The sequence below is a fragment of the Nestor notabilis genome, unplaced genomic scaffold (genome assembly GCF_000696875.1).
Source record: "Nestor notabilis isolate BGI_N333 unplaced genomic scaffold, ASM69687v1 scaffold25408, whole genome shotgun sequence".
Lineage (NCBI taxonomy): Eukaryota > Metazoa > Chordata > Aves > Psittaciformes > Psittacidae > Nestor > Nestor notabilis.
Genome location: NW_009941836.1, coordinates 23,610 through 43,331, shown reverse-complemented (window position 1 = coordinate 43,331; position 19,722 = coordinate 23,610). Strand labels below are relative to the sequence as shown.

The following is a 19,722-nucleotide window of genomic DNA, read 5'->3' as shown; positions in this document are numbered from 1 at the left end:
TGAGTAACAGCATTGCAGAGAGTGTGTTCCTAGCAGAAATGTACTAAGCATGTCTTATTTCTATTTAGGCAGTCTCTAATGTGACACCTTTAATTTCTTTCCCCTGCATGGCATGGCTTCATTTCGTAGCTTCACACTGAAGGGGTTTTGCTGTGAGGGGGGAAAAAATAATATATTTTTAGATAATGAACTCCTAAAATAACAGCAGAGGTTTTTCTTTCATCAGTACACAGTGAAGTTTGACGATGTGGTGACCATAATTGGTGTTATGTGCCCTTTAGCAAGGAACACAAAAAGTTTATTAAAATTTTAGATGATGCATTTCATTATGACCTGGTTTTTGAAGTGCACTAGGCTACCTTCTTTGTAGTGAAGGACAAAGCTGTGCACAAAAAGAGCTCTTCCCCTCTCTTATGACCCAGAGGGAAACCCTGGAACTCCAGATTACCTGTGTACGCCTCTGTGTCATGCTGTTCTTTAGCTTCAGGAGAAGGAAATCTATGTACTGAAATAAATTGAGCTTGGCTCAAAGACAGGTATTTTCTTACTTGCAGTCCTCAGGAACATCAGGTAAAAGTCTGTCTCAAAGAAATTTTTCTTTCCTCATCAAATAGAGTAAGGATTGCATCCATCTCAAATAGCTTTAGCTATCTATCACTCTATGGCTAGTCTAGGTTAGCAGTTCTCAGGCCTGAGAACTCAGGCTCTCCATCTTTTCTTCAATGATTTGAGCAGCATGAGGATAATTTTCCCTCCGCTTTTACTCTTGAACAACTTTCATTTTCTTTTTCCAGCCAGCAATTTTCTTGCCTCCAAGAGCTGCTAGTAGTATTATGGCATTCTGTGCAATTTGTGTACGTAATTTAAGATACTTTACAGTACTGATCAGAATGCCATCTGTAATTAACTCTCTTAGTTTAACAAGGGAAAGACAGTTCCTAAAAAGGGGAAAAAAAAACCCCACAAAACCCAGACACCTATATTTAAGATCCTGTATAAAGCTGGCTGCGTATAGTGTAGTTTTCTGTTCTGAAATGTAGTGTGTCCTTCGACAGTTGAATGAAAATAAGTCTCTAATTCAGTTATCTACAGAAAATACTAACGTGCGTTCTCTTGTGCATCTCTGCTTAAAGAAATTTTATTGCTAAGTTTACTGAAAAGGTAATGGACTCTGCATTTCAGAATACAAGTAAAACCCATGGACTGCCTTTCTGCAATATCTGTTTGCAGTCTTAATGGTTTGTTAGGATTCATATTCATTCTGTCAGTTCTGTTACATTAAGCATAAAATGTGAATGTAAACAAATAGTTCTTTTTATCTTCAAAATTTGATTTATCTTGGTTTTGCATTGATAAATTTTAAACATTCTTTATCCCTCGCTTGAAAACAGATTTGTAATTGTTGTCATTAATTAAAACTAATAATTTTGATTTTCCCACTCTTACAGTTCAGTTTCACATCGCCCACTTATATGAAATCCAGGTAAGCTTTAAGCTACTTCATGTAAAGCGTGGTTGAGTTTCTAATTTGATTTTGTAATTAGTCTGTTGAATCCAGATTATAGATGCTTTTATAAAGTTAGGCTTAAGTCTCAAATCACTAAAGAAACTTTTATTTACTTTGGCCAAATTTAAAAATATTTTGTGTGTGGACTGTCATGCTATAAAATGGAGTAGCTCTTTTAATAGACATATATTTACTAGTATCAGAGGTTGAGTGCAAAAAAACCTGTTCAATATAATTTTTAGTAAAATTCTTTTATAAGATTATAATTTTAAATGTTACAGAAATATACATAGAAATTAAAAAAAATCTGTAGTTTGTCAATTAATATATATCCCTATTGTTTCTCATACATGCACACACGGTCACGTCTAGCCAGTTGCCCTGGTGCTTTTTAAGTGTATTCGACATGGAATTTTCAATTTTAGCTGAACATACATAATAGGAATATTTTAGATCCGAGGTCAACAGCCCATAAAGCTGTGGTATTAATTTTATATCAAATCCTACCACAGAGTTTTTTAGGTGAAATTTTTGGGGAATTGCAGAACTCTTACTGAGCTTCCAGAATATAAGTAGATTAAAACAAAGTACCTACTGAAATAGCTATTGTATATTTGTTATTTGACTAACTGGTCACATAATGACAACTGTATGCCTTTTTATCATGTTTGTAGGTATTATATGACTGAGGAAGGGACGTGACCTGAAAACAAACTTGCAATTAAAATGGATGACAGACATAAACTATATGTTCAGTCAGTTGAAAAGCAGCTTGGTAAAGTAGGTGCTGTCTTTTGATGGCACAGTGGAAAATGGCTTTAGGTATTTATATATAAGTAAAAGATACAGATTTGATAAGATATTTCTCTTTTGAATGCTTTTGGTGCAGAGCTATATGACAAGACAGAAATTCCCTGTCCCAAAACACCATTCAGTAACTTCATGGAGCGTTATGGTTCTTACCTGGCCACTGTCTAGGTTCCATTCTGAGCACTGGAGCACAACTGACACAATTACGTAACAAAGCATCCTCAACACATTAGTTCTTTCGATTTTCTAGAGTAAAATAGAAAGTTAAAGGCCCCAGGTCTATATCTATATACCAGCTGCCTTATATAATTGTGTGACCAACATTACAAGTGCTTAAGCTCTGCTTTCTGATTGACAATCGTAGGCAGCAGGAACTTTATTTTAACACAAGTCAGAGCAAAAAAGTTTCAGTGTGTTCTCCTGTTAGACCTGGCTTGTCTCATAGTTCTGGTTGGGAGGGGTATCTTGTTTTCTGGAATTAGAGAAACTTGGAACCACAAAGGGTCTTACCTTCATTCTGGATATTGCCTCTGGCACAATGAAGAGATGTTTTTGGAGGCAGGCTGATGGCTTCGTTTCTTTTAAAGGACACTGCTACAGTTCTCTGAACCTCTCTCTGTATTTGAAAATTACATGCTCTCTAATATTTGATGAAAAAGTAATTAATTCCTTTATTATGTACCTTCACAATACTGGAGTTTAAATGGTAGGTTGCCAGCCTCTGAATGAGAGGATAGCCCTGGTGCTGATAGGAGTTAGCAGTAGCTTTTCATGGTGCTTAATGCTAGTTTCTATTATTTCATCAGTGGTAGCAGGAGTCCTTCTAGCTATTTGGGGTGGTTGCTTATACAGTGTCAAAAAAAGAGGTTGGGCTGGGTTCCCCTCCCCCTTCCCATTTCAAAGACCATTCATGATGCAGCCAAACTTCAAGGACTTTGGATCTTTGAAATTAATATATAGATGTTAGGAAGAAATTCTTCACTATGAGAATGGTGAGACACTGGCACAGGTTGCCCAGAGAAGCTGTGGCTGCCCCATCCCTGGCAGTGTTCAAGACCAGGTTGGACGGGGCTTGGAGCAACCTGGTCTACTGGAAGGTGTCCCTGCCCGTGGCAGGGAGGTTGGAAATAGGTGATCTTTAAGGTCCCTTCCAAACCAAACCATTCTATGAAATAAAACCAAATGTAAACATTGTGACAGTTTTCTGTAATATTTTAAGGCATATATGTAGGCAGATTTCTAAAGGCTAAATAATACTACAAATAACAAGTAAAAAATATCCTAGATCTGGAAAACATGCCTTATTTTAATAGGTCTTTCTGAATCCTCCCAAGCATGCAAACATCTTTTTCAAAGTGTGAATATTAGGCACTAATATTTATCTGTTTGACATCTGGATTGCTGCCACTGCTGTCACGCTGTACAGTGAACTTCTGTTCATTTGCTGATCCTTCATAGTCATAAACTACAAATTATGTTCCCAGTGCTAAATTTAAAATTTTTTCCTGATTGTTTTTATTTTGCTGGACATGGATATTTTATTTATTTATATTATTTGTTTTCTTACCAGTTGTCTGCATTTCATGAACACCAATTAAAAAACTTTTCTACCAACTTCCCCTTGTTCCATTTGAAAGTATGTAATTGCTGCTTTAATTTTTTTTCCTGACTAGAAAAGGGTTATAAAATCAACAGAGTTGTCTTTTGTGACTGTGAGATATCAAGAACCTAACAACATTTTTAACTTCCAATAGGTATTTATATTGTTTAGTCTTGCCAGTCATCCCTTATAAAACAGCAGTAGTCAGTACTGTGTATTCTTTGCATAAAAAAAATGTAACTAATGATCGTTTGCGTTTAGATGTCCCCATTTGTTATAGTATGTTCTTCATCTGTTTGCCAGAATGAAGTCTAATGTTGAATTACCTGAAAGCATATTTTTCTCAAAAAACTGTGTAGAATTTTTAGAAAAATAAACAAACCAAAACCAAACCAACAAAAACTCCAAACCTTTTAGTAACAGCAGACCCTCAGCATTTATGTCTTCTAGACATTTGTGGGAGAGGAGGAACAGAAGAATTAAGCATTTAAAATACTTTCACTGTTAAACAGTTATTGTTAGGGTAACGCAAAGGTAAATGCTGACATTCTAAAAAATGCATCTGTTGAGAAGTCTTTACCTTTAGTATATACAAAACAGCTCATAGGGTTCCAGAAGTCAGTAAAGACCATGATCCCAACCTGGACACATGTTTTCTGTATCAAGACCTATTCACGTAAGGAGTTAGGAATTGAATGTTTCTATGCTTTAAGCACACTTAAACTATATAGCAAATGGTTAGATGCCATACATTTATTCTCCAGGTATAATCCTTGGATATGTGTTAATTCTACATATTGTGGGACTCTTACTAGGACAACAAATATGTTGAAAACGCAGTTCAAATATACCAAAGCAAGGAGAGAGGCAAAATTATACCAGCCAGCAGTTACTGATGATCTTAATTTCTGTTAGGAATTTTCTGAGACGAATTTGTGTAGGGTTTTATTTCAGATGTAGGCTCACATTCAAGCGCTCCCCTTAAAATCAGTATACTTATTTTTAGTTTAAGAAGTATAATGCATGTATGACGATTTGACCAAATTTAATAATTTGCAAATTTTCCCTCAATTATTTTAGTAGTCAATTTATATTAAATACTATATTTATGAAAGTTACTCTCTTAGCATATATACGTCACTCATTAAAGCTTTCATACGCACTGTATGCAAAAAAAATAGAATTTTTTGTCAATGTGTTTGTGTGCTGTCAGTGCTGTGAAATCGTGGCTATTGGTGATCTGTTGTAAGCTTTATGATTAATCTATTTACTTTTTTCCTTTTGCAGAGAAAGTATCACTCTGCAAAGGAAGCTTATGAACAGCTTTTGCAGATCGAAAACCTTCCTGCACAAGTAAAAGCAACTGTCTTACAGCAGTTAGGTATGTAAAATTAACTTCTATTTTTCTGTGTGTTTCCTTTTTCCATCTTCGCCTTCAGCAGTGTTTTTAAGGCTCCATTTCCAAAGAGAGTCTTAGACACTGATTACGATACGTGAGATTTTCACCCCAAACAGAATTCATAACAGTAGATAATTAAGTAAATAAGAGAGGAGGAAAAGATTTTAATTAAGCTTACAAAATTAAACAGCTCTTAGACTTGCTACAGTATGTGCATTACAGGTTTTGGGCAATGAGGGGGTGGTCTGTCGCAGAAGGAGCGCAGCAGTTAGGATTCTGTTACTCTCTGTTCTTTTCTGAGAAGAGCCCCTGAATAGCCAGGCTGTATGCAGTAAACCGAAATGTTGTGTTGCAGAGTAGAAGAACATGGCAAATGAAAAATCTACATTTCCTTTCTCTTTAACTAGAGTATGTAATGAAAACCTAATTCTGTAAATAAAAAGTTTACCATTAGATTCTATAGAAGAAAACGCATAACAAGAAAAAAAAATATCTTTTTTAAAAAAAATTGTCATTTTCCATATTGGTAGAAAGCTGTTAAATCATTTTTAGACCAAAATTTCTAATGGGTAGGTAAAATAAATTACTTTTGTCCTATATGCCTTATAAAAGTATTTTCAGAATATTTTGTTAAAATTGTTTAACCCAGTGCAAATCTTCTTCATTCACTTTTTCCATGTTCTTCCATCTGATTTATTATTCTGAATATTAATTTAGCCTGCTTATACCCATTTTTTTTTTTTTTTTTAATTTTTTTTTTTTACCCCCTTCACATAGTGGTCATTTAATTTATATTAGTAACTGGCACTAAATTATGGCCACAATGCTTTCTTTTGTTTGCAATACAGGTTGTGTATGGCTTTCGAGTGGGCTGATTTGTTTAGCTTTTGAGTCTTCTGTATGCTATCACAAACGAAACACTGGAGGAGTTTGCTGCAGGACTCTAGGTGTGCTGATCCTTTTGCTGTCACACGGCAGTGTTGCTTTGATTTCAATATGCCCTTTCATTTTTTTTTTTTAACTTGGTATTACGGCACCTAGTATAAATAGTCAGGAGTTTCAGCCAGAAAGGCTGTATGTATGGTCTGTGGAATACACGCTTCCCAAAGTAGCCGATTAATGATTTTTCAACTCTGTTTAATGTGATTTGTCACAGTAGAAGCAAAGGCACGTGGTTGTATTCATAAAATCCTACCACAGGTCTTGGTCTCTGTGCTAGCAATAAGGGGGCAGTGACTTTGAGAATTGTCTGTTCTCTAAAAACTGGATTAAATCCTTTTATTCAATTGGCATAGGTCACCTAGTTATGTAGTGTGGGTAACTTCTATGTAGATAGAAGGATAGAGTGGTCTTAACCAGGGCATTTAGGGAATAATACCATTTCTTTTGCTCTTCACTGTTAACAGTCGTGTTTATCAGAGTATGAGATTTATCACAGATTTAGTCTCTAGCAGCTGCTAATAAAAACACCTCCTCAGGAAGCATGGTCTGGGTGGTGGACTGCTACATAGAAAAAATAATAGAAAATACCTGCCATCTGCCAGAATGCTACTGGCAAAAGCCAGTCAAAATATATTTGTATTTCCAGGTTGAACTGTGCATTTTTTGTTTTGTTGTGCAAGGGGGTTCTTTTTGCTGTTGTGATTTTTCAGTGGTGTTTTGTTTTTTTTTTAACTCCAACAGAAAAATTGTTTTGGCATGAAAATACCCTGTGTTTATTTTCCTTAGTTAATGCTGATTTAGCCAGAGTTGAAATTTAGTCAAGTTCAGATGTCTTGTGAGAGAATTATTAAAATCTTTGCTCCTGTTGCTGGTTTCCAAAACAGACGAGGGTGGAAGAGAACCCTATGATTCTCAGATAAATACATACCCATTTGAGCTGATGCATGCTGGCCAGTTCAAGTAGACGTAACAGTAAGATCTGTATGGTTGGATAAGAGCAGTTTGTTTCTTCTTTTGTGCCATTTCTTTTGCTTTCCAGACAACACCGCTGTTCACCACCTTGCGTAAAATTACGTGAAATTAGAGACTGAAGATCAAATCTGTCCTGGTATTGTTTCTCTAATTGTATTCAGTATTTGCTGAGGGAAGAGTGTAAGAACAGTGTAGCCATCTGCTTTGAGGTTCCCAAAGCACTCTCCAGTGATCTTCCACTAGAGGCATTTCTAGGTGTTGTCCATATAACTAGATGAGACATCATAAGATGTTAAAATAGGGAAGAGGCTTATCTCTTCAGAGACTGAGATGATGATGTTTATTGGGGAAAAAGCAATTGCCACAAGTTCAGTATGAGGGTGATTGATAAGCATAGAAAAACCCTGCAGCATCAGCTAGGCTAGCACATCCTCTTGGTGAAGCAACACAGGGATTTGTTACAAATTAGATTGTAAAGACCTGGAAAAGAGTGTGGGAAGCACATTTTTTCCACACTTATGAAGTATGGAAAAAATGTGTGGTTTTGTTCTGCTAAAAATGTCCCCAAGATGGGAAGAGCAGTCGATGTGCTAGTTGAGAGTTTGAGTTAGGTCTTGCAAATAGGAAACTACAGCTTACCAGGGGTTTTCCGTTATCATTCTTCTGTACATTCTTAATTTTATGCATGAGGAAAGGAGAGATCCAGTTTCCTTTACCTATGCTAGTCTACTAGAAAACTTGTGTTTGTTCTTCCCCACGCTTTCTCTTGCTTTTGCTTCTTTCACCTTCCCGCACAGGAAGATAAAATCGGGAAGCAGCCCTTGTTTCAGGAGCGAAACTAGATAGGGATTATGAGTTCTCAGTTGTGTCAGTAAACCTCAGTAAAGATCTCCTGAAGATACAATATGTTATTTTTCAATCCGGCAAGGTTCTGATGAAACAGAAAATAGGCATCACGGCACAGCCTTTCCAGAGATATAGGAAATTCTTTAATGTCTTTTTATACCCTTGTTTATAATCCCTGAACTATTAGCTTTATCTCAGGCTTTGCCTGGCAGTGCACCCAGTACACTTGTTCTTGATGTACACATGTGCATTCTAATAACCACCCTCACATAAGCCTTTTTTTCTTGAAGCGTGAGTATTTTCTGTATGCTTAAGAACCTCAGTTACTTGGGATTTGAATCAAAAACACAGCTTAGGAAGTCCACGAGTGAAAGTAGTGTATGTTATGTATCTCTGCAAAAATTATTGTGGGTTTTTTTCCTCTCCTTTTCTTTTTTCTTTTCTGATGGGTATGGTTTTGACTTGATCCATCTTCAGACAAGATAAAGTACTCTTTTTTTTTTTTTTTTCCAGTACTGTAACCACTTGTCTCCTAACCTGACAGTCCATGAAATACTCAAACTTCTGCTTCTGACCACAGTTTCCAAGTGATACGTCTTAAAACACCTTAGGCAAATGTTGTTCAATAGATTTTGAGTTTTCATTTGTTAAAGTTTGGAAGTTTGCCTTCCATTTGCACAAGTGTTGCTGTGACTGTTAACAAACTATAAGCCCATGGAATAAAAAATAAGCTGTATAGAACAGGTAGAATGAAGTATTTAAGATACAGTCTAATTATGAAGAGTAAAGTAAGGCTGCAAATACTCACCAGTTCCGTTCTCAGCCTTGCCTACTTTGTCTAGCGTTTTAGATGAGATCTGATTTGGATCTTTCGAGTGGTAATATCTGTTCATGTGGTTAGACTGTATCATAAAGGGCAAGCTTAGGGTGCTGAAGTTTAACGGACGGAGGTTTTAAATGGGCACATAGTACAGATGTGTATACAACTCTGTAGGTAACTAAAACTGCATACAAAAGTAACCTTGGATATTTTGTGAGATTGGTATCACAGTGTTCCACAAGGGACTGTTTATTGGCAGGACACTGTAAAAACATTGGGGCAATCCATTGTCACATCTTAGATTTTACAAATGGTGGCTGGAAAGCAGTGGATTGTTAAGACAAATACATGGAAATTAAGCAAACAGCAAGACGTTGCTGACTAGTGTGGCATGTAGTGATTTCAGCAAGCCAGCTGACTGCTACGAAGGATTTCCTTTCTGCTCATAAAGGGCAGTGAGATGATTTTGTGGCTGCTTAAAGTAATTCCATCTAAGCTGAGAGGAAGGTGAGGAGCACCTTAAGATGATGAAGGTGCTTCATTTGAAGTGGAAACTAGTCAGTGGTAGAGTAGAGATGTAAGAGATGATACGGGAGCATGGATTGTGGGAAATCTAAAGTGGGGATGAATAAATCATCATAAGGAATGAGACAACTGAAAGAAAAAAAAGGCATGTGAAAGAAAATTATGTGTGGTTAGATGAGGAAACAAAATTATCTATTCAGAATTTATTATGTAGATGAGAGGTAATTGTATTTGTCAAGGTGAATGGAAAGGATGTTTTAACAATGAAGATTGAATGTGGAGATAAAAAAAATTCTTACCACTGTTCTGTTGGGGAATTGTCTAAATGTAGAAATTGGATAAATACGAGGATTTAGAAGAAAAGGAGTAAACTGAACATAATTTACAGATAATTGATGTGCATGACAGGGAGAGCGGTGGCATTTTTTGCAATGACAGGGCAGGTAGCTGTGTTCACGGAGGAAAGAGTTAGCATTTTGAGAATTCTATAGTAGAAGACTGAGCAGTTCATTATTGTGCTACTAACCTCATGGAAAAAATATTCAAACAACAACAACAAAAAAACCCCAACATGCTTTAAAAGAACCTGAAAGTAATTTTAACTTGGGGTCCTTTGGTCCTGTAATTTTAGTATAGAACTTCAAAACTTTAAGAGTTTCCCTTCTAATATTACATGGAAATGGTATTCTTGATTGGTATTTCTGTTTTTAAAGAGGAACTAATGCTAAGAATATCCTGCTGTGCCAAAATGTTAGATTATCTTCGGGAATTTCACTTCTGCATTTATGAATTCTTTTTGTAGGCTGGATGCATCACACCGTGGATCAGCTTGGAGACAAGGCAACCAAGGAAAGCTATGCTATACAGTATCTCCAGAAATCTCTAGAAGCAGATCCAAATTCTGGTCAATCCTGGTATTTCCTTGGAAGGTGAGCAATGAACTTTATAGGCGCTGTAACTATATTTGTCATTTTTTTTTGAGGATACTTGTGTTGTAAGTATCTTATGTTGTTTTTCTTCTGAATACTTTCAGAGGAAAAATGAAGGGAAAGGATGTATGTATCTACTGAAGTCTAGTTTTCTGGAAGGTGTCTAAAAAGACAAGGTGCTAACATATTTGGGATAAATATGTTACCCAAGTGGTCCTGCTTTTTTGTAGTTATTATTCAGTCTACACATTTACAGTAATCTGGATCTGCTCTGCTGGTTTTACCTGTTCCTCCTCTTACCATGTCTCCTATTCTCTCTTTTTTGGTCAATGATCTGTAAATGTTGGTGCTTTTCCACAATTCTTTCTCTCTTTATTTTCTCAGAATCTCCCTTCTATCTCAGTCATTTTTTGCACTAAACTACAAATATTTTCCCAGGTACACGTGCATTTTTAAACAGCATTTATTGCTACTAAGTATCAGGCCAAGTTAGCTCAGATTGATCCATTCTATTACCTATTCAAGTGCTGTATTAATTTTTACTGTCAGACAGTATTTTTACTTGAGAATTAACTTAATTCCAAGATGTAAACCATAAAAATGTGGTGGTTTTTCTTGGTCTTCTTTTTAAGAAAATAGACTGCTTTACACAAACCAGCAGTAACTCTTGAAATATTCAAGTTCTGGAGAGATCTTTGAGGGCAGTTCAAGTCCATATGTTGAACAGGTCAGTTCTGTTAAGAAATACTTTAGAAAGGAGTTTTGCAAAAATAAAATTAATATCCTAACCTCAATATCTTCCCGCTGACTTCCTTGGAGGTTCTTGTTATCCTAATTATATTCCACCAGCTGTTTCTGTAAGACAGGGCTCTTCCACCTGCTGCCTGCAGGCTAAGGGAGGATTGAGCCTGAAGGGCAGAGAGCTACATCAGGTGTGGAGGGAAAAGGGAAAATGAGCCAGGCATCATGTGGCTTATCCTGCTATCCACTGGGCTGACATCCTGCTTTTTTCCCAGTGATCCCGTCTCATGTGCCTTGAGCTAGTTGAGTTCTTAAATAGCAGCAGGATGGATCCAAGACTCCATGAACTACGTGTGCAGCTGCCATGCTCCTGCTCTTATCGTGCCACAGCTGTCATGTGGTCAGCGTGAAACCAAGAACCATACAAACAAGGGGGATTATTGCAAACACAGGAAAATATTACAAACACAGGAGGTGGGGGTGAAAATCTAGTGGAAGCATCTCTTATACTTTACAGGGGGCACTAGAGCAAAAATGTTTCTGTGCCGTATTCTTCTTGGCCATAGTCTGTCAGAAGAGGAAAGGAAGAGGGTTGTGCATTCACTCTTTTTCTCTCCTCACGTATTCCTTTGTGTTTCCTTCCTCTCTCTGCTGGTTGTCCAAACTGGATGGCAAGTTGGTTTAAAGCTACTTAAAAATATACCACCACCATCCCCCTCTCCCACTGAAAAAAATCCATCACCTTGTTTTAAGTTTTGTGGGGCACTTAATGATAGTGCTGTCCTAATCAGAGTCTTCATGTATCTGATAAGCAGACAGATTGAAACAGGTATATTGGAACTCACATTAGATTGTGATTAAAATGATCTTCTGAAACATTGTGTTCAGACTTAATGGATGCTTTTAGGTGAAGTACTGCTAGATTTCATTGTATTCCTTTCCTAGCATACCTCAAGAATACATGAAAAAGGGTAGCATGCTTGACAAACCTTTGCCTCTTCTATTCTGTTGGGATTTATTTTCTATGGAAAGAAAATTTCCTATTGTTATTTTTGTGTTTTGGAATTTATCAGTTCTTCTTCCAGCAGGAAAATTTATTACAAGCAATATAAGAAGCAGAGCTGTTGTAGATTAAACTAGTAAATATATATGTATTTGTAATATTGTATTTATTTGAAGCTTTTAATTTTAAAAAGGTAGGTATTATTGCATGTGTTATAATTGTAGTTCTCTTTAGAGTTCTGATATTTCTGCTGATAATAACAGAATAACTTTGATTTTGAGTGTGAAAAATAATCAAGAAATTATGAAAAAATAGAGAACAGCAAGATTCTTTACAAAATGTCATGCTTTATATATGCAGTAAAACTAACTGGTTTGCTGTTCACATTGGGATGTGAGAAATGCACATAGAAAGCTTCCCAGGCAGTCAGGAACCATCCTGACTCAGTTGGTCAGTATCACTTAATAATTCTGAAATATTTCTTGTAGAACATGAAGTTTCCTAACCATTTGTTTGATGAAGTAGGTAACTTAATTGTTTCTTTGTAATGCTATCAGTAGATAGTGTTCTTACTGGTTGATAAGTTACCACAAATGAGAGAAATGTAAGTTTTTAAATTATGGTATGACTCTGTTTTCCTTACAGATGCAGGAATCTAGGGTTTAAGCAGTTTCGGTGTACTTTTGAAATAAATAATTAGTAATACATGTGATTAAGATATTTGAGTCTGCTTATGCCTGGCATTCAGAAACAGCAAATGTTTTGAGTTCATCTAGATGAGTCTGTATTTGCATGACTTAACATTTATCAGATCAGTCTTAGTAAGTCATCCTCATTGATTACCTTGTTTAAATATTACCAAAGTTCTTCTTTTCTTCTCCCAGGTGCTATTCAAGTATTGGGAAAGTTCAGGATGCCTTTATATCTTATAGGCAATCTATTGATAAATCAGAAGCAAGTGCAGATACATGGTGTTCTATAGGGTAAGAATGATACAGGGTAATGATGTAATTCCCTGCTAATATATATAAGTAAAGAGTATCAGCTTTTTAACTCTTTTATGGTGTCAGAGGGGCTCTAAAGCTTTTTTATTGATACTTTCATGTTGTCAGACTGGTTTGATTTGAAGTTTAAATAATTGATTTATATTTGCTTTCTCAATTTTTTAAAATAACGCATATTAAGATTTTATGTGTTGTTTATGCTTATTACCATGGCTTATATAATGGCAAAGTTTATTAAGGGTTTTGAGGGGGGTGTGTATATTTGACTTGCTTGTATCTTGATGTTGTTATTAATTCTCAACTTCACTAATCTTTCTATTCAGTGTGCTGTATCAACAGCAAAATCAGCCTATGGATGCTTTACAGGCCTATATCTGTGCTGTACAGTTGGACCATGGCCATGCTGCAGCCTGGATGGACCTAGGCACACTCTATGAGTCCTGCAACCAGCCTCAGGATGCCATTAAATGCTACTTAAATGCAACTAGGAGCAAAAATTGTAGTAATACCTCTGCACTTGCAGCACGGATAAAGTATTTACAGGTAAAACTAATGTTTTCAGAAGCGGGCAGTACTCTTCCAAATACACGGCAGAGGGGAGGGGAGAAGTAACACACAAGTTTAACTTGAAAGCGTTTGTGGTGTGTATAACCTGTTTTCATGTGTATTGTAAGCATATCATAGCCTGTAATATTTTATTTCTTCCATTTTTAATTGGAACTTAATTCCTTATAAACGCTATTTTGCACATTTAATCAAAGCATACTGTTCTACATCACTTTGCTTTTTTCTTTGTATTGTCTACATTTTTAAGTTCTCATAACGTAGAGAGAGAATGCACACGCACTATCTTTCACTCTTGTTTGCAATTTCAGAAAAAAGGAATTGTGAGACCTCTGAATCCAGAGCTCATCTTTGTTCTGATTCTCACAAAGGTTTATATTCTGGTTACCCTCTTTATATTTAGCACCTTTCTAAAATCCGAAATTTTAAATCTATCCTCTCTTTAAGACATAATTAGCTACAGCATTTAGGAAGATTTCATGGACTTGCTCTTACTAAAGTAGGCTTGTGTTAAATTTGCTTTTTACATAATTTTTCCTAGGCTCAGTTGTGTAACCTTCCACAAGGTAGTCTACAGAATAAAACTAAATTACTTCCTAGTATTGAGGAGGCATGGAGCCTACCAATCCCCGCAGAGCTTACCTCCAGGCAGGGTGCCATGAACACAGCACAGCAGGTGAGAAGTTGGGTTATGTTCTGCAGGTGCCCAGCTTTAAGGGTTCTTTACAATTGGTAGTGGTCAAGCTTATTTTCTTGAGCACAGGACTGGCTTTTATTGATAAAAAGCCCTTGATTTATTTGCAAAGGGATATGAGATCAAGAAGCTCCCTGTAATGTGGGAGAGATATGGGGGTACCAATTTAGAACCTTTGTGGATTTTCATTATTTCAAAATATATCATCTTAAATAGAAATGCTGCAGTGGTTTAATTATCCCATCAAAGGTACACATTCCTCCATTGATGACCATATGGAAACTGATTTTTCAGTTACTGAGATCACCTTCAGAATATCTACTCGGCCCTTTTAATATATGTGGGCTGTTAAAAGATATAATTTAAAGGAAAGAATTAAGAATATATAGAACCATATTTTTGTCTTCCTTCTGTGATTCTTAGGCTTGTAAACCTCATCATCCAAATACTGAACCTGTACTAGGCCTCACTCAAACACCAATTTCACAGCAATCCTTGCCACTACACATGATTCCTTCTAGCCAAGTAGATGACCTGACCAGTCCTGCCAAGAGGAAAAGAACATCTAGTCCAACAAAGGTATATACTCTGATGAACTCAAGAGCCCCCTACCAAAATTATATGGCAATATGCATTAAAATAATGCAGCATGCACAGAATTTGTGCTTTAAATTTTAATCCTTTGGCATCAAGGTGGGGAATGTTTTTAGGAATTTTAAAAAACATTTTTCAGTGATGTGTTTTATCAGGTTACAGTTCAGACAAGAACTGCATAAGGGCAATGCAGATCAGTGGCACTATACTACAATCATAATTTTAAAAGTGAAAAAGTGTTGTCTCATGATAGAGAGGGAGATGATCATGTCATCCTGTTTATTGCCTTTGCTTATATTTAGAATTAAGTGTTTCATCATCATGTAATAATGTTACAGTAGATAAAAGTATTCAAAGTAGTGTACATTTAAATTAATTGCATAATTTGATTTGATTGTTTTTTATTAAGATATTAGATATCATTTAAGTCTTTCCTCTGACTACTGTGACACTGTATGGGAATGGTAGAATGAAACTTGGCATGTTTTAGCATGTTCTTCGTTTATGTTGTTATTCTTGCAACATTGTCTAGTTCTTTCTTAAGTAAGATAAAATCTAGCTAGTTAAAGAAGTTATGTTTACCCTTTGATAGTCACACATCTTAATGTAATGTTTTCTCTCAGAATACTTCAGATGTTTGGAGCAGTGGCCATACAGTGTCACATCCTCCTGTACAGCAACAAATTCATTCGTGGTGCTTGACACCACAGAAATTACAGGTACGTTGAAGATCTTCAGAAGCTTTGATGTATTTTTTTTTTTGTTTCTGTCTTCCTTTTAAGAAAAGAAATCTGGAACATTTTTCTATTTCACATTTCTGAAATTCAGTGTGAAATATATCCCAAATAATTCCCACAGTACAGTTCAGTTGTGCTACTATTTATGGCTTCCCTGTGTGAGAGGAGAAGTCATAAATATTTTTATTTCTGTAGTAAAAGAAGCGATCTCTAGCAGAAACTGAACGCTTATATTGTATGAGTTCTATAATTTATAAAGTAAGAACATACAGTAATTCTTTTTTCTTCTGATGTTTTAAAGATAGATATGCAAATTGCCACACTTGTGTGCCAAGTGAGTCTTGTTACTTGCTGTTAGTGTGTGGGATATTGAAGGAGGTGTAGAAGTGTTGTAATATCCTTTTTTTCCCCTGAGGTAGCCTCTTCTGTCAAATTGCGTAAACAAACATGCACATAATACAAAATGCAGTTATTCAAATGAAATCGGGTACTGCTTTTTTGTGGTTTGTGTCATCTAATATATGAAGTGCTAGATTTTATTTTTTAAATCTTGTTTCAGGTATTTTTTTGTTGCGATGTTTTGTTGTCTCTTCAGTTCATTAGGGCTTGCAGTGAGCTTCAGCAAGAATTCCATATTCTGAAAATTAGGCCTAGCTGGAAACTCTTATCACAGATACTGCTTTGAATGCAAGGAAAAATAGACAGGAGCACAGTGCAGAGACGGAAGGAATTCTGATTGACTGAGCAGTGTTTCCCTCAACTCCAGTATAGTTCTTTAGCTGTTTCTCTGTCTGAACAGTACTGACTTCATTATGCTGCATAATTTTCCTCTCCTTTCCCTCCTTTTCACCCGCTATCTCCCACATGCCTTTGGTCCTCCCTGATCACTCTTCTGTAGCTCTCTCTCCAGTCATTCTCATTCTTTTTCTTTATTTATTTTATATCCTATCACTTTTCCCCCTTTTTAGTTTCACATTTTTTCAGATCCAATTTCTCCTCTAAGCAGTATCTAAGTAGGCTTCTCTGTCTTGGTATGGTATACTGGGTTTGCTGGCAATTGCATGACAAAGTTCAGTGTATATGAATAGGAGAACCAAGAAGAGACGATGCAAGAAGAGAGTGAATGAAATCTTTCCTGCCTCTTTGAAGTCCACCTTTTAAAAGTGACAGCTCAGAGGCTGGAAGGATACGGGACGTAACACCAAATGGCTCAGCTAACAAAAGTAGAAGGGAAAAGGGCTATGGCTGCACAGTAACTACTGGGGTTCCGACATGCCGGTAGAGGAGGGATGGGTGTTGGTTTCACAGAATTGGTGGGCAGCAAGAACAATGCAGCCTGCAAAGGCTCTGCAGCCATAGCACTGGAGATAAACACAGGCTTGGTTCTGCTGATGTATGTGCTAGGTCAGCCTTTCTGATTCCTGTTACCCTATTTAGACGTTTTGTAAAAAGCAAAGTAACAACTGAAGAGCGCTGTTTTAGGCTTCTATGTACCTGGTGCATGGAGACCCTGTTTTCATCACACCATCATATAGAAAGATATATACAAAATTAGTCTTTATTCGTTGCAGTCCCCGGCAGAGGGACTTCAGAGTGGAAAGATGTTTGAGTCTGTAACAGAAAGCTCAATCATGTTTTCAGCCTTACAAGCCTTGTCTTCATGGATAATTTTCAGTATTGTATGCAAGAAAGTTATTAAAAGGCACATGCAATTTTAATGATTCTGAACTGTATTGCTGTTTTTTCAGCACTTGGAACAGCTGCGTGCAAACCGAAATAATCTAAATCCAGCACAGAAACTTATGCTGGAACAGCTGGAGAGTCAGTTTGTCTTGATGCAACAACACCAGCAGGTGAGAACAAAAATATTTTTCTCTTCTACAAAACTTTAGTCAGTAATGGTGTGTCTGTTGTGTTTCCTGAATTTTGAAGAATTTCTCTTGTACAGAGTTCTCATGCCCTTTACTACATTATGTTAAGTCATCTTTAATTGTGGTTTACTGGTTGACATTTAATGGGTTTGGCTGTGTTTTATTATAGGGCTACCAGATAATGTATAAGTTTTCAAACCACACTGTCAAATTAAAGTGAGCAGGCACATTTAAAAGTGGTCTTACTTGAAAAATACATAATTGTAGTAAGATGTATTACAGAATCTCTCTCCTCCTCTCATTGTTCACTCTTCTCTCTCTTAGTGTCCAACTTTAGCAGTAAAACGTTAACAATCAAACTGAAGGGCCTAGAAGAAAAGTATGCCGATAGCTTTACCTTAAAATCCGCTCAATGCGTTTGTGAGCATGATAGTCATCTTATTTCTCAAAAGCAACTCTGAAGATCTTAAAATCAGTATAAAATTGGAATTGATCAGTGCAGTAAAGTACACAAACCTTGTATGATCTTTACTTTTTAAATTCCACAGCTAACGTTCTTGTGCTTTGTTCATCTTCCGTTAGATGAGACAAACAGGAGTTGCACAGGTACGATCTACTGGAATTCCTAATGGGCCAACAGCTGATTCATCACTGCCTACAAACTCTGTCTCTGGTCAGCAGCCGCAGGTTGCTCTAACCAGAGTGCCTAATGTCGCTCAGCGTGGAATCCGTCCCGCCTGCCCCGGGCAGCCTATGGCTAATGGACCCTTTCCAGCAGGCCCTATTCCCTGCAACACAGCAAGAACGCTGGGTAGTACAGACACTATTTTGATAGGCAATAATCACATAACAGAAAGTGGAAGTAATGGAAACGTGCCTTACCTGCAGCGAAACGCACTCTCTCTACCTCATAACCGCACAAACCTGACCAGCAGCGCAGAGGAGCCGTGGAAAAACCAACTATCTAACTCCACTCAGGTATACAATTTCAGTTTGCTTACAGAGTATGCTAAGGAGGCTTGTTAAGCACATCACCACTGTTTTAAGTCTCTCATTTGTAGACACGCATTTTTCTGCTTCCTAAAGCTGATGACCTAGATGCAAAAAAACACACACTAGGTTAAACCTGAGTATTACTTTTTATTGTTAAAAATCTGTGTATTAAATTAGCTAATTTCAGTCTAAAAGAAACGATGATATATCAGAGGGCAGTTACATACTGCTCAGCTGCCTGTCTTTGCAGGAAAGTTTCTTTGAAAAGGAATACTTGTATGTCTTTTTGTTAGTGCTTCTTTAATGTGAAATGTTGTGACTTCGTTTTTCATGTAGGAGGAATGTGCACATTTCATGGGAAACTGAATGTCATAGTTATTTCTGACATTATGCTGTCGTCACGATGTAATCATTACCCATATTTTGTTTTCGTATGATCTTTCAAAATTAATATCTAGCAATCAAAAAATAAAACACCCAAAAATCTCCGAAGCAGAGTTACTTGCAAAAAAATACTGTAATTCCAGTAAAAACCCATAGAGATTAAAGTGTGTAATTAAGGGCGTTCTGTGTATGCGTGGGTTAGAACTTGAAGACGGAGAGGGTTTTATCAGCCTAAATGTCTTTCTTCCAAGACATACTTTGTGGATGTAACAAGGTGTTCCATAGGAAGATGTCCTAATGGTTGAATTCACTTTTACCAGATGGGTTATACAGTTTTATACAGTATTGTTTTCTTCCTCAAAACTGCATAAATTTCTTGTTTAGTTAATGTTGCCTGTTACTTTAATGATGAAGAATTGAGAGTGGGCTGTGGTACAGACAAGACATACATGTATGTTCAACTGCAGATACACCACAACAAAGGCTGAGGTAATACTGGAGCATATTTCACTTCTCGTAAGACAGGCTGAGAGAGTTGGGGTTGTTCAGCCTGGAGAAGAGAATGCTCAGAGGAGACCTTAGAGCAGTTCCCAGTGCCTGAAGGTGGCCTGTAAGAAATCTGGAGGGGGACTTTCTACAAGGGCATCTAGTGGCAGGAGAAAGGGGAGCTGTTTTAAATGAAAGAGGGTAGATTTAGATTAGATATAAGAAAGAAATTCTTCAGTGTGAGGGTGGTGAGGCACTGGAGCAGGTTGCCCAAAGAAGTTGAGGGTGCCGCAGCCCTGGC

The 19,722-nt window shown here is 36.8% G+C and overlaps 1 protein-coding gene across 1 annotated transcript in view; it reads left to right on the top strand.

Annotated features, from left to right (window-relative positions):
* The window catches only part of KDM6A (lysine (K)-specific demethylase 6A), a gene marked incomplete at its 3' end in the record, with an annotated part of 64,115 nt that overhangs the window by 23,025 nt on the left and 21,368 nt on the right, over positions 1 to 19,722 (top strand). The window contains exons 4-13 of the mRNA XM_010021101.1: positions 1,449 to 1,483; positions 5,205 to 5,298; positions 10,224 to 10,350; positions 12,979 to 13,077; positions 13,422 to 13,641; positions 14,204 to 14,338; positions 14,780 to 14,935; positions 15,574 to 15,669; positions 17,436 to 17,540; positions 18,141 to 18,536. Of these exons, the coding sequence (XP_010019403.1) occupies positions 1,449 to 1,483; positions 5,205 to 5,298; positions 10,224 to 10,350; positions 12,979 to 13,077; positions 13,422 to 13,641; positions 14,204 to 14,338; positions 14,780 to 14,935; positions 15,574 to 15,669; positions 17,436 to 17,540; positions 18,141 to 18,536 (1,463 nt within the window). The remainder of the gene's footprint in view (positions 1 to 1,448; positions 1,484 to 5,204; positions 5,299 to 10,223; positions 10,351 to 12,978; positions 13,078 to 13,421; positions 13,642 to 14,203; positions 14,339 to 14,779; positions 14,936 to 15,573; positions 15,670 to 17,435; positions 17,541 to 18,140; positions 18,537 to 19,722) is intronic.